This window comes from Paramacrobiotus metropolitanus, unplaced genomic scaffold (genome assembly GCF_019649055.1).
Source record: "Paramacrobiotus metropolitanus isolate TYO unplaced genomic scaffold, Prichtersi_v1.0 Parri_scaffold0000287, whole genome shotgun sequence".
In the NCBI taxonomy this organism is placed as follows: Eukaryota; Metazoa; Tardigrada; class Eutardigrada; order Parachela; family Macrobiotidae; genus Paramacrobiotus; species Paramacrobiotus metropolitanus.
This window is the reverse complement of record NW_026570507.1, coordinates 16,687-31,581: the sequence shown is the minus strand read 5'-3', so window position 1 is coordinate 31,581 and position 14,895 is coordinate 16,687. Positions and strand designations below refer to the sequence as shown.

The following is a 14,895-nucleotide window of genomic DNA, read 5'->3' as shown; positions in this document are numbered from 1 at the left end:
GAACTTTAATCAAAATAGCCGTATAACATAATTATTTAGTCCGCTTTAACAGATGGTTCGCTCAGTTCCGTCTGAAAAAACACCACCAATCGAAATCATTGGCAAGTGGAGTCCGAAGGCACTGCAAGACCTTTATCATCCCCATCGTTCATTGCAGCATCAGGTTTTTGGTTATCTTTTTTGCCGCTGATAAACGGATGCCATTTTAACAGTTCACATGATGGTCGTTTGCTAGATGGCGCAAAACAAACCCGCACGAAGTCTTGGGCCTTCTTGGCAACATGCGGTTCTTTTAGGTCGAAAATAGAACTGACATCCGGCATGGCATTGTAGTGCCACAGTTTAAATAAATTCCGAATGAATTCCCCTTCTGTTCTGTCGCCCTCCGAAAAGTCGTACGGTCTCGAATCTCCATTCTCTTCGTACACCCATTTTGGTACCTTTCGTGTATACATTTCTATCACCGTACAACCCAAACTGAAAACATCTGTTGCCGGTCCAACCGTAACCGTCCCCCGACTGTCATCGAAAGCTAAGAGCTCCTACATTTCTTTCGATGAAAATTGCGACGAACCTTCGGGATATTTTATCGACGTACCCAGAGTAGAGTCCCAGCGATGATACGACGCCTTCTCGAAATGGGTAATCTTTACGATGTTATGACATTTGTCACTCTCGTCCACGCAGATATTGCTGCAGCGGATATCCTTATGAATAATGCCATATTGGTGTAACACGGAGAGTCCCTCTAATATCTGTCCAGTGAAATCAGGAATCATTGCAGGTACAAATCGGGGATTCGTTATCAGTTTCGACAAAAGCGTGTAGCAGCCTACAAAGTCAACGCATACAAAATTTACGTATCGACGGAGGTTTACTGGTGTTAAAAAAGTCGCAGTGCCGACAGTTGCATACCACTTATAAATAACAATTTTCAGCGCTCAGTTTTAACGCCGAAGATTGCCTTCGACACTCTCGAGTAACCGGCAAGTCCAGCAGGGCCTTACAGAGTGCGAGTAGCTTGCCACTGGCTTTCCTAAATATCGTACACTGCATGTCTTGCGCAATACATACTCTTTTGTCTTGCCAGAGTGTAATTATGCTCTAGGCTGTCATCATTATTTTGCAACTAATAAAACTTTAAATTTATGTGCAATCTTTTTTGTTTATAAATTCAAATTTGCTTGAATATTATTCAGTTGCATTATGCAGTCTATAAAACCCGGTTAGAAAAATAAATTAATCGCTGTTTTTTTCTGCACTAGATTTTTTGTGACGGGGTGACAGCTCCTCCCATCTACGTACTGTAGGTGAGTTCAATTTTAAGTAAAACGAATTAAAAAATTGTTTATTCAGTTATAAATGTTTGCCTCTTGTGACAAATTTTTGTTGACAAAATATAATGCTCCGAGACATTTCGGGCGTACTGCGAAACTGTATTGTCTGAGCACAGTTCCGGCCGAACATTCTGTGTCTGTCGGCGGCAGGCATAAAAGAAAGATTTCGTTTTTTGACTGACGCAGCTGTGCCCTACAATGTACCTTACTACCTACAACCCTCATCTTGCTGTCTTTGCTTACCTAAATCAGATTTTAACACCATGACATGCAGCAAGCGACAGCAGAACAGCTAACAGGTAGGCCAGAATATTACACCATGTTCTTACTTTCGCTTTCTGTGAAGATTCGTAGCTCAGTTGTGGGATCCTCCGGCTTCACCGCATAGCGATGCATAATATGTTTTGTCTGAGGCCCAATCTTTTTAATCAGGATTTTGAATACTTTATATTTATTTTCCAGTAACGCTTGCTGCTGGGTCTGATCTTCCTTAGCCGGCGATATAATCGAAGCCGAACCCGGTTGTTTTCTGTTTGCAATCATTTCAGGAAGCGTCACTTTTTTAAGTAGCTCATCGATATTAGCGTCTTTCCAGTGGCGAGTTATCGATCGGCTAGCCGACACTACAGGCAGCGGTTGGATTGGTTCATTCGTTGCCCGTTCCAGATTGTAACGCTCCACCTTAAACCGTTGCTTTTCAATCTGTGGTTTACCAGGATTAATTTTGCAGAACAGAAAATAGTATGACTCCTGGATAAGATGGACCAGTTGGGCAGCAGGAAACCGCCTGTCCGGGTCCGTAGCCAAGCAGCCAACAACGACTGGCTTAAGCAAACTTGCTTTGCCCAGTGTAAAGCGTGGTCTGCATCCCATCTTGAACAAACAATGCATTTCTTTGAAGTTCAACGGGCGTTGCGGTTCCCGCGCGTCCCTCCTTTCGTTCTCGCCATCGGTAAAAAGAGGAGGTTGACCTTGGTTTAATATTTGTACCATAACGCAGCCCAGACTCCAGATATCGGTCTTCCGACCAACGTGAGTTGCGTGGTTGGGTGAGAAAACCGACAGTGCTGCCATTTCGGGTGACACAAACGGTACCGTGCCCGTTGCGTTTTCGACAAAGCGTGGCGGTGTGGATGATCCACTAAAATGCTTGGCCACGGTTAGGCCGGTGATCTTCAAAGTTTTTCCATTGGGTGAGACGATAATGTTCGCTCCTCTGATATCCTGATGAATGATCTGGTTGTCGTGAAGAAACTGCAGACCCTCCAGTATTTGTGCCGCGTATCGGACAACTGCGTATTCTGTCGGTGCTCGGCCTGATTGGCGCATAAACTCGTCCAGGGGCACACCTAAAAACTGCAGCATTTAGAACCTAAGACAGTTTTTAGTTTATACCAGCTAAAATTGGTATTAGGCACTTATGAACGATCGTTTAAATTGGTACATTCGGACTTCAGATTGGTCTGTTCAAGAAAAAGAAGCTACAACGTGCGTACGGAGAACGTAAGTCTGTATATAAGGGCCTATAATTTGTTTCGGAACTTTGCCGACGCTCTCTGCCGGACCGACCAACAACGGCCTCGTCAGCATTTTAGTATGTTTTTAACAAGATTTTTTAACTGCAGAAAATGCAATTGCATTCTATCTGTAGCCTCTAGTGCCAAAAAAACACTGCTTCTGGTCTGGCAAACAACGCGTGCGTAGTACCAAATGGTATTAATTTTGTATTGGGTAGATTGGCATAATGTGCCAAATTCATCCACCAGCACGGAAAAATCCGTTCGCTTTCCCGCATTCCCAAGCACAGTTCTTTGCATTGTTTTATGCCATTGAGTGTCCAGAGATTGCGTACCGTGCGGTGGACCAAAATGACGCGGGCAGAGCGAACTCCTCTTATGACCATAATACGGATTGTATGTACATTGTTTGAAATCGTTTACCTTTGCACTCCTCCGTTAGAATATAACTTGCACCAGAAAATCCCGCCGTCCCCGCCCTGAATCTAACGCCGTAATACTTCTGAACATGCTCGTTTCCGTCCTTCGATGAATTTACCAAAGGTTGCAACAGCCTTCTTAATTCCTTCATTTCATTTCTTGCATCGGCACGCTGCGATGGTATTACCGTGACTTCTGCCGCCGTAGGCAACGGAAGCTCTTGCGTAAGATTTTCAAACCCGGAAACTGCAAAATAGGCATCCGCTACAGGACCGCACAGCGGTAATTCATTTTCGTCTATTCTCCTTGAGATTTCCGCTTCCACATCCTTAAAAACTGCAACGCGGTACGTTATGGAACTTCCCGTACTACGCTTGCGTTGGAAATCCCCAGCGTAAATATTTGCCATTGCTTGCTGGTAAATTTGATCTTATTTTACTTCAGCATGCGTACAGTGCAAATCGTAGTACATCTATAGAATTCTGTGCGCATTATTGTGTACAATTAGTATGTGAGCCATGGCTGCACTCACGTACACCCTCACGCCTGTGGCGTTAAGCGGATGACGTGTCTGTGTTGTGTCTCTTCTGATTGGTTGTATGTGCCTTGTGTGGGCGCGCCTATGTGCGCTGCGATGAGCATGGATTTGGCTCTTCGCTTGGCAGATTTGCCAGTTGTTCATGGAGTTGTTCAGTTAGTCGAGTGAGAATCTGGATTTCACTCAATAAAGTGTGTTCATGCTAGTGGATGCCGTGCGTTGTGCATTTATCCAGTACTGATAGCATTTCACACAACGCAGGATCCTGTCAGTGAGGATCTCTGTCCTGAGCTCTTCCAGAGCCTCACATTATATGGTAGCAGAGCCCGTAATCTGCGGTGCTCGAGTTTAATCTGTTGGCGAACGGCCATATTAATCTGTTGGCGAACGGCCATATTAATCTGTTTGGCGGACGGCCACGTGGAATCTGGATCGATCGATATTGATCGACTACACCAGTAAGGCACTGGTTTTCCTCATCTCAGCAAGGCGCATCTCAACGGATTGCCAGCAGGAGCGGCAACACTGAGTCAAGTATCTCCTGTGGAGAACTTGTCTCGTGTTTTTATCGAGTCAGACGGCAGCTGGCCGCGGTGCAGGTCTCTCCTGTGGAGAACTTGTGCTGTTTCCACTGCTAAGCAGCGAGATCCTCTGTAGAGGACGAGGCTGCTGGGCACAGGCGCCGAGAAGCCACGAAGGTTGGCAGCACCGAAGGAGGTGCCAAAGAGTTCAGTTAACGCGCTCCACCAAATTGGCTGTAGAGCGACCTGCTGGTAGGCCTGACAAGCCCAGCAGAAGGCAGACTAGGTCGGAACAGGAAGGCGCCAAAACCGTGCGGAATACGGCTGCGCGGGATCGGATCGTGGAGAAGAAAACGCGATCATCTGGATCATTTTTGGCGGAAATCGGATCGGTAACCAGGTAAAAACCAGTTATTTATTATCGGATTGGTTAGCGCGTAGAAAGCGCAATTTTCATTGGTCGATACTGAGCTGAGACAGACGTAGGCGGAACTTTTGCACTCGGCGCGCAAGTCTGGCCGTCGATCTGTGACGTCACGTAGGTCAGAAATCTTAGTGAGTTGACGTGATTGGTCAATTATATGAGCTGTGATTGGTCGAAATTTTTACCGGTAAAACTGAGCTAAACGATCTCGTAATGAGCTAATAAGCATCATAATTGATCTTTTCTCAGCATAATCGATCTGATATGAGCTAGTAGGAGCTGTTTTTGACAAAAATAAGTTGAGAAAAAAGTTAATGACCTACACAGATGAGTTGTGATGATCTTATTTGATCTGATATATGAACTTTTCCATCGAAATCGATCTTTTATGAGCTAAAACGAGCTGATTCTAATTGAAACGAGCTGAGTAACAGGTGATCTGAGCTGAGCTGAGATCGATCAGCTGATCTGAAAACAAACTCGAAACGAACTTTTAGCAGCTCAGTTGACATCCGTAGTTGATCACCAGCGACTCCGAGGCGAGCTTACTGAACTTTTTATTGAAAAAGTGATCCTCTAAAACGAACCGAGCTCATTTCCTGAGCTGATAAAGTGAACTATAAGGATCATAACGATCATACTATAACGTGTGTGTGAGTAAAACTGACAGGTGCGTCCAGTTATCCGATCATCACAATGGACAAAGAGATCGCTGAACCGACATCTAACAGCAGTCAGGGGAGCCGAGGCTCTCACGGATCTCAGCAAGGCGCACCTAATCCGTATAAAAGGATCTGAAACCATACACACGTCCAGAGTCACATGACGACAGGCACGGGCACCTAAAGCCTTTGAGAGGAAGGACTCTCGAGGCTCGGATGCGACCTACCAAAAGGCACTCGAAGCCGTGTCAGGTCAGGAGAGCTCCAGCGAGGACCGGAAACGATCTCCCATGTCGGCGCCGGGAAGCAGTGAGGTGAACCAGCAGGTCACCAAAGAAGGAACGAGCTCACAACGAGCTAAGGAGATGGATACGACATCACAAAAGGATGTCAAGATCAGCCCTGTCACATCGGAGCAGGCCAAAGATGCCGAACCGGACCTCGTTGAACAGTCACAAGATGAGAAGCTTGATGAGCTGAAGCTGGGCGATATCTCACTTGACGATGACGTCACAGTGGAAGATCTGTCCGAGAGTCCCATGCAGTACGAAGAGATGATGCGAAGTCACAAGTTCAGCAATGAAGAATCGTACCTCACCGATGATGATGTGACGATGAACACGTCATTTAGGACAGCGATGAAAGATGCCGATCGAGCTGAAGGGGTGACAGCGTTCAGTGATATACCTGAACACCTAATCGAACGAACCCAGACAGGGAAGATCATCAATGTCCGGTCTCCATCTCCGAACAGCCCTACCTCAAATCTGAAGAGGCAGATCAGGGAGTTACAAACGTCACTGGAAGACAAAGAATGCCAGCTCCTGCAGAAGAAACAGGAATATCAGAAGAGGATAAGCTCACTCGAAACTCATGTATATGAGATGGAGCAACAGCAGGGCATTCTGGAAAATGCGGCGACGGAATGGAAAATCAGATATGAACGTCAGAAGGAGATCGCTGAAGAGGCCCAAAAGGTTGCTGATGATAAGGAAGTTGAAAAGTTCATCGCCGTAGATGAGCTCAATGAGAGCATGTCCGAAGAGACAGCTGAAAAGTCAAGGCAACTAGCTGAATTGAAGGATCAGTGTGACGAGCTTCGCAAGAAGGCAAACGAAGCTGAAGTCAAACGTAATGATTATGCAACTAAGTTAGCTGAGGCCACACAACGATTGGCAACGATGTCAACAGATATGCTAAAGCTAAGAAACGATCTGAAGCAGAAGGAGGAGAATATTGGCATCCTCCAAAAGGAATCGCAAGCTCATCAGAAACGAGCTGATGAAGCGCTCCAGGTGGCGAAGGAGCTCACCGAGTTGGGAGCGACTGAAGGTGAACGACTCAAGGCAGGAATTAAAGAAGTTAACGAAGAAAACATGAATCTAACGGAACAGATTAAGAAGCTAACAGAGGAAAGTCAAAAGTGGCAGGCTCAAGCATACCGGCTGGACACAATGGTCACAGCTCTTGAGATAGCTGACAAAGAAAACCAACGAAAGGTCCATGAGCAGCTCGAAGAGAACATCAGGCTCAATACGGAGCTGACCGCAATGGCGACCACGGCAATGTTGAGAGAAGATGAAGCCACGGAAGTAAAAAACCAGCTGATATCGGCGGGGCAGGCATACACAGAGCTGGAGCAGCAGGTGAATCAGCTTGCCGAACGAATGATCACACTAAAGGAAGAGACACATAAAGAGATGGACAATCGAACCATCAAACTCCAGAATGATATGCTGAAAATCAGGCAGGACAACGATCGATTAAGGAAGGAAAGAGACGATCTCTCCTTGAGAAACAGACGCCTAGAAGACGAAAACAAAGGTCTTCAGATGACGAATAAACATAAGGATGAACAGCTCCTTCAGTTCAGTACGAAGAAGGATACCAAGGAATCCCCTCCGCCCAGTTACAGTAAGGCACATGGAACTGGCGGGAGTGCTCACTTTGAGATGCCGCTACGAACGGGTGGCGGCAGAAGTGATTTCAAAACAGAAAAAGATGATGAAACCTCAGATAAACGGAACCCGTCGAGCAGTCACCAACCACATATGAGCTCAGGTGACCCGTCGCAACCTCAACCGACCGAAACAGCAATCAAAGATGATGCGAACCGAGATGTGCGCTCCCCCCGACACGAACATGATGGGAGATATTTCAGAGAATATCGAAACGAACGCAACGAAAGGAACGAGCGAAATCAACAAGAAGACCGAAACGAAGATCGCGGCCAGAGGGAATTCAACAGAGCCATTAAGAACATGGGCCGAAAAACAGACCTCGCGACTTTTGACGGTAACCGAGATGCGGTGAATGGATGGATTCGCATTGTGAAAGAGACACAGCGCACATATGATCTGACCGATGAGCAGATCATGATCGACATAGCCAGTGCTGTGAGAGGACCAGCCAAGATCTGGTTTGACAGTGAAAGCGACATCAAAGAAGCTGAAGAAGAAGTCTACACAGTCACCGAGTGGCTCAATAAATTCAAGGATGAGTACGGTGATCGAAATGAGGAAGTCCTCGGCCTACGCGAAGCCATGGCTAGGAAGTTCAAACCCGGAAAGGAGACGCTTGAGCAGTTTTACCAAGTGACGGAGAGACGAGTACGATAGAAATAATATCGCAATATCTTCCTACCGACCTGACTCAACGACAGAGAATGAGCTGATAATCTCAATGTGGCATAACTAAGAAATATGCATACGCTACGATCTACGCGAAGCGAGAATATGACACTGCATTCCGACGATATATTTTAATGGAAAACTCCGACACTGCCAAACCCAGAATGAGAACGAACTGATCATGCCAAATACTGTAACTCTCGGACTTATATAAATAGGCGCGAAGCGCATCCGGTTAGAAAAGCCAAAAAGTATATCCGAAGACAAAAGGAAAATGCTAGAAAAGTACAAACATGTACGAGTACTGATGGAAAACGTACTGTACTAAGCCGCTACGTACACCATATTCCGTCACCCCCGCAAACGGCTTTTGGGGAACCCAACACAAAAAGAAACGAAAAGAACATGAAAAAAAACAGGAAAATAAAAAACTAAATAAAAATGAGTTCTCACGCTCTCGACTGGGCAAGGCGGGCAAAATCCATCCTCCGTCCAAGAATGACATTACTGATCCTCCTCCACGGGTGACAATGTGAGATGGAAAGTGAGGAGAGGATCCTTGACGGGGTGGAAGTGAGAGTTGGCAGGAGAAAGTGAGTTGGTTGGCAAACGGCAGTCGGAGAAAACACAAACAGGAAAATCGTCGGAAAAATCAAACACGGAATTTCAGTGGCAAAAGTCAAATTAAATTAAGGGTAAATCGCCGATGAAAATCACAAGAAAAACATCCGCGATAAACATGAGAATAAAAATAAAACGCCACTTCCATACTGATGAATGTTGTCAGCAAAATTCATGAAAATCACAAGGGAAAACTGAGCAAAATCCACTCGGAGATCAGCAGGGAATTAGTAATCAGAATGAGAATTTCAGCGAGCTCCAAAGCTAAACAGCCCTGAATGTGTCTGTTCGGAACCTGTCGACTGCGGAGCATTCTTGTTAGCATCCAAAGCCATCTGCTGACGAAGCTGCTGCTGTCGTTCGCGTTCCTTCTCCGCATCACTCTGCACAGCTGAGGCACCTTGCTGGCCAGTGGGAACTGTAGACGAACTGGCAGAATTCTGAGGAGGTGCTGAATTGTTTCCTCCACCAGCAGTCATATCAACGTCACCATCACGCACAACATTGCCAGCACTACCACTCTGTCCATTCTGTGGATCAGCAGCAAGATCTCGGCCAGCTCGACGCCAATTGTCCGTGGGAACAGGGGCATTATTTTCAGCATTAGCTCCACCACGTCCACGAGATTCACCACCGCGGTTCCGACCAGCAAAGCGTCCGCGACGACGACCATAACCACTCCGCTGCGTCTGAAAACCTGCAGCCATCAGTGTAGTACTGTACAGGCCCTGCAGTAACTGATTCCGATAGTGTGCACGGGCACGGCCGCCACGTCCACGATTAAAATACGGAGGCATTACAATGCAGATTCCAAATTCACCAAACAAACTGAGATTCACCGAGACAGATCAATCCACACAGAGAAAAGTGAAGAACCCAAAATAAATTCAAAAACGAGCAGCTGCAAATTGTTAAAATGCGGTGTTTCAACCCAGTGCTGCAGCATACAGATACTGTATTAACCTGCCATCTCGCGGCGGTTACAACAGTTCCCAGGGATTTCGGGGATTCACTGCTTATTAATCAGCCTGTCCGGCTGTTTAACGTTTCTGCCATATCGAGTTCTCACAGGAACGACGGGAACATCCTGAACTTCCGGCTCAGGCAGTTCTGGCCTGACGGGAAATTCCTCGATTTCATCTTCAAGTTCTTTTTCCACAGGCTTAAGCGGCTTATGACTTGCGCTCATATCTTCGATATCAGTCAACTCCGGCTCATCCGGTTTTCGCATGTTATACGGTCGCATCTGCGATACATGCACAACATCCATTTTCACGGCACCTCTTTTATTACACTGTACTCGGTAGTGGATGCTTGACAACTTCGCTTTAACTTCATAACCTGTGCGCCAAAGGCCTTCAAAGGCTTTATGTTTTCCTTTCGAACGCGCCATTGCTCGCACCATAACTTGATCGCCAACTTCATATTCAACTTCTCGTGCGCCAGCATCATACCGGATCTTATCTTTTAAACGCTGCTGTGTTTCTTCCGTCCGCACTTGATCCAGTGCGTCTGACAGAGTCAACTGCAAATGTTGTACAAACAAATGCGCTGGTATCGGAAAGTCTTCGTCGCCGTCGAACTTCGGAATGAAGTTATCTTGCGGCAAACGCAAGTCTTCCCCGTACATTAATTTCGCAGGTGTAAAACCACCAATGCGTTTAACCGGCTTCGTGTTAAATGCGAAACAGATAGCAGGGAGATACACATCCCAGTCAGTCTGCTCATCATTTATGTATTTGGATATCGCTTTCTTAAATTCGCCAACACGTTTCTCTGCTAACCCGTTTCCCATATTATGGTAAGCAACTACCGGCACGTGTGCAATTCCCATAACCGCGGATAGCTCACCGAACATGTCCGACATGAAGTTGGACCCTCTGTCCGACGTAAGATTTTTCGGAACACCAAACGGCATAATGATTTTTTCAAACACGAACTGTGCTAGCGTAGCACTGTCGTTCGCTTCTACCGCTTGTGCGACAACCCACTTTGATCCATAATCGACACCAATCATAATGTGCTTTTTACCATTTTTTGTTAACGGTAAACTGCTAGCAACATCGATAGACCAGCAGCTGCGCTGGTTTACAATAGGATTGTGCTGCAAAAATCCAGCTGTTTTCTGGTTCACAGGATTACGCGCCTGGCACTGTGCACAAGACATTACGTAGTTAGTGACACTTTCCTTCATGTGCGGCCAGTAGAAGTACGCGTGCATCTTTTTGTACGTTGCTTCAATGCCTTGATGTGCGGCATACTGTGTATCGTGATTTTCGAACAAAAACTTCATTCTCCACTGGTACGGTACATAGAATAGGTAAAAGTCTTTACCGTTCACAGAGTACCGATAGTACACAACGCCCTGTTTCAAAATAAACTTCTTCAAGTACCGGCGCTGGAACGGCTTCATATCCTGTGTAGGATCAGTGAGCAGTGATTTCCACTGTGCAATTATGCGGTCTTTCGACTGCTCTTCAACCCAAAACTGAGCACGTTGCTCGGGTACAAACTGTACTTCGGTGTTATTTTTTACTTCTTTCCGCTCTGTTTTGTTAAATAGACGGACTTCAGCCCTAAAAGCGTCAATGTACTGTACTTGTTTACAGTTTTCTCGTTTGCGCGCTGCTTCAATCTGTGCAACTGTTTCATCATCCGGCTGATCATCTTCGCGGTAGTCGGGAATTACATCCGACTCATTCGACTCCGGCTCTTTCATGTTACCGGTCTGCCTTGACAAGGCATCGGCTTCCACATTCGCCGCTCCCTTTATGTACTTGGGCACCATATCATAGTCCTGCACGTACAATGCCCATCGACCAATACGCCCGTGCATGTCACGCATATTACGCAGAAACGTTAACGCGGCGTGGTCTGTGTACACTTCGAACTTTTTATACGCCAAGAAATGACGCCATTTTTTCAACGCGCAAATAAGTCCTTACGCTTCCAACTCGAGTGGGAAGTAGATTCTGCGCTGCGTCGGCGTAAGTAGTTTCGACAAATAAGCAATCGGCCGCCAGTGGCCATCAATAAATTGCTTAAGTACTGCACCTACAGCAATTTTCGACGCATCAATCACCATTTGTATCGGCGCCTGGTCATCGAAGCGCGCTAGTATCGGTGCCGAACACAAAGCATCCTTTAGCTGCTGCATAGAGTGCTCCTGTTCTGGTCCCCACTTAAATTCAGCTGATTTTGGAACTAAACGCTGAAGCGGTTCCGCTTTTTCTTGAAATTTTGGAATAAACTGTCGGTAGTAACCGACCATACCGAGGAATCTCTGTATTCCTTTACGGTCTTTTAACGGACCAAACGACTTTACCGCTTCCAGCTTTTCCGGGTCGGTACTGATACCGTTACCATCGACCACGTGACCCAAAAACGATATTTTTTCCATGAAAAACTCGCACTTATCTGGATTAATTGTCCAGCCGCACTCCTGCAAGCGGGCAAGGAGTTCTGCCAAATCACGAAAGTGCTCTTCGATCGTGTCTGAGTAACAGATAATATCATCGATAAATACGAGTACTTTCTTATGTTTTAATTCAGCTAGTGTTAAGTCCATGGCTCTTTGAAATGCGCTTGGCGCATCTTTCATACCAAATGGTAGTACTTTATACTGGTATGTAAATTCTTCGGCTACCATTGTAGCTTTCTTCCGGTCTTCTTCGCGCAGTTTTATCTGCCAAAAACCAGACTTTAGGTCGATTTTTGAAAACACTTTTGCTTTCGCAACTGCGTTTAAAATGTCGTCAATTCTGGGCAGTGGATAACTGCTGCCTTGCAGCTTTTCATTTAATTTTCGGAAATCTACGGTCAGCCGTCGGCTACCGTCTTTCTTTTTAACAATACATATGGGCGATCCCCACGGGGAATTTGTTAATTCAATTATCCCATCACGGACCATTTCCTTGGTTTTCTCTCTCAACCATTTCCTGTCTTCAAAAGACACACGATACGGTGGCTGTCTCACAGGTGCACTCGTACCTGTATCGACCGGGTGCTCATATATGTTGCAGCATCCGACCGGTCTGTCCTTTGTTGGAAATACTTCCTTATAGGTACGAAGTATTTTGTGCAATCGCTCAACATTTTCGAACTTTAAAAGCGGACCCATTTTGATTTTCTTAATTGTTTCCTCTGTCTCCGGTGTAGTACTGACTTCTGCCGTACTAACTTCTGCCTTACGGCATTCACACTGTGCTTTATCACTACAGTACAGTTCATGGTACGCACTGTCAAATTCTTTGTCTGCAGATGTAAGAATTTCATCTACCATTTCCACACTACCAAGGGAAGTATCCCTATCTAACTTCACGCGCTCATTCGACATGTTCATTATACGTACTGTACATGTACCTTTGTTGGACACATCAAGTACGCCATCTTCGATAAACATCTGCGAGTTTTCAGTATATAGGCTACCATCGTAGAAGAATGGCTTCCCACACAACTCTGCGCGCTTATACTGCACGTTATTTGCGCCTTTAATTCTTGTTGTAATTTCCACATAACTTTTCGGTTGTACAGTTACCGATTTATTTGGGAAAATTTCCATACGACGACATTCCAGTTTACGTTTATCTTCATTTTTCACGTTTTCATTGCGAACCATTTTCACTTCTTGACCATCTACTTCAATAATGGTGTCAGGCTTCAAATCTGCTAAAGTCTGATTGACCACTTTCGGTTTATCAGTACCGATACGACGACCAGCAAAGTTATACTCGTACTTCTGCTTTTGACCGTTATGACGTTGTTTACCATACGTATTCTTTTTTGCCGGGAATTTTTTCTGCTGTGCTGCAGTGTTTTGCACTGCTTGCGACTTTCCCTGCAAACTTTCGCCAACGTCTTCTGACTCACATGAACTGAGTATGTCAAACTTGTTGGTGTGTGCGAACTGAAACGGACCAACACCAATCACGCCTTTTTCTTCCCGAACTTGTGGGTCTGACCAACTTCGCATTTCCTGTCCCATAGTCCGGTATACGTCATTACTTTTGCACTTTGGCGTATATGTGCATCCTGACAATACTTCCTTAATTGTATTGTACATATCGAACCAGTAATACCTAGTAACTAGATACTTCTGTATTGACACATCCCTTGGGATAAGCTTTTTCTCGTGAAATCTCTGGTGAACTGAATACACCAGTTTCTTCTGCCATTGATACGGCACCAAAATTCGTGGAATTCCGCTTCCGCTGCGTCTGCGACATAACATATCGCGGTATACTTGAAATAGCCCAATTTCATCTCTCTCAAAATCAGTTGTTGTTTTCGACGGGTTATTATACAAGTAATACCAGTGCTTGGTATCTTTGCATTTGCACTGTTCCGCTTGCCAAAACGCCTCATCTGCATACTCTTCAGCAGTGACTACACGCTCATGATTTTCCGGTCGCCCCTGCGGCCGTGTCCACGCTTTGGCCGGGTACTTTGTAGTCAGTTGTTCGGCTAATTTAGAATTACCGAAAGTGACAGACTGACCATCGGGCAGAGTGCCTTCATCCACATCTGACTTACCCCCGCAAACTAGAGTACTCGTACTCTGTTGCGGCTGCTCGCACCCCCGCAAACTTGACGTTGCACCGGGTGCATTTTGCGGCTTCTTTAAGATTTTAATATTGCCTTTCACGGCTTTTGCAAATGACTTCTGTGGCGTCACTTCATTCCGTTTTGTACTTGTACTCTGTACTTCCGCTTTTTTAACAGCCATTGTCGGCCGCTCTTTATTAATCCAGTTATTCAGGTGTTGATACGTCACACTACTTCCGTCGAATGCACTACAGTAGTCTAGTTACGCCCAGTATCGAACCATGCAGGTATCGTAAGACATGGACGTGCACCGGGATTCAATACTGGTTTAAAACTGTTCTGTTGCACAAAATCCAACATTTTCCAATGTACTCGTGGGTGATATCTGGGATAACCCGGTTCGGTACGAGTAGGCCTGAACGCCATCGTACTGAAATCAAACACAACCGGCTTACCAGTCCAAAAGTCGGTACCCAGTAGTACGAAGTCAACTTTTGTGTTTGGATCGATTAATACGGCATGTTCATAACCGATACCGAATAACTCGATACGTACAATACCACACAATGGGTCAATATCGGTAATATCATTTGCCGCCGTATTAAGCGTCACATCTGATACATGTGCTGGGCATTTTAAAATGCTTACATTCAACATTTCCGCTATGTGCATTGGCATAAT

General features: G+C 45.6%; 1 protein-coding gene across 1 annotated transcript; it reads left to right on the top strand.

Annotated features, from left to right (window-relative positions):
• Positions 1-5,699: 5,699 nt before the first annotated feature.
• LOC129601861 (myosin-16-like) lies at positions 5,700-8,274 on the top strand. Its single transcript, XM_055500768.1, has one exon. It carries the CDS (start codon positions 5,710-5,712, stop codon positions 8,035-8,037), a length of 2,328 nt encoding a protein of 775 aa, XP_055356743.1. The 5' UTR covers positions 5,700-5,709; the 3' UTR covers positions 8,038-8,274.
• Positions 8,275-14,895: the final 6,621 nt, after the last annotated feature.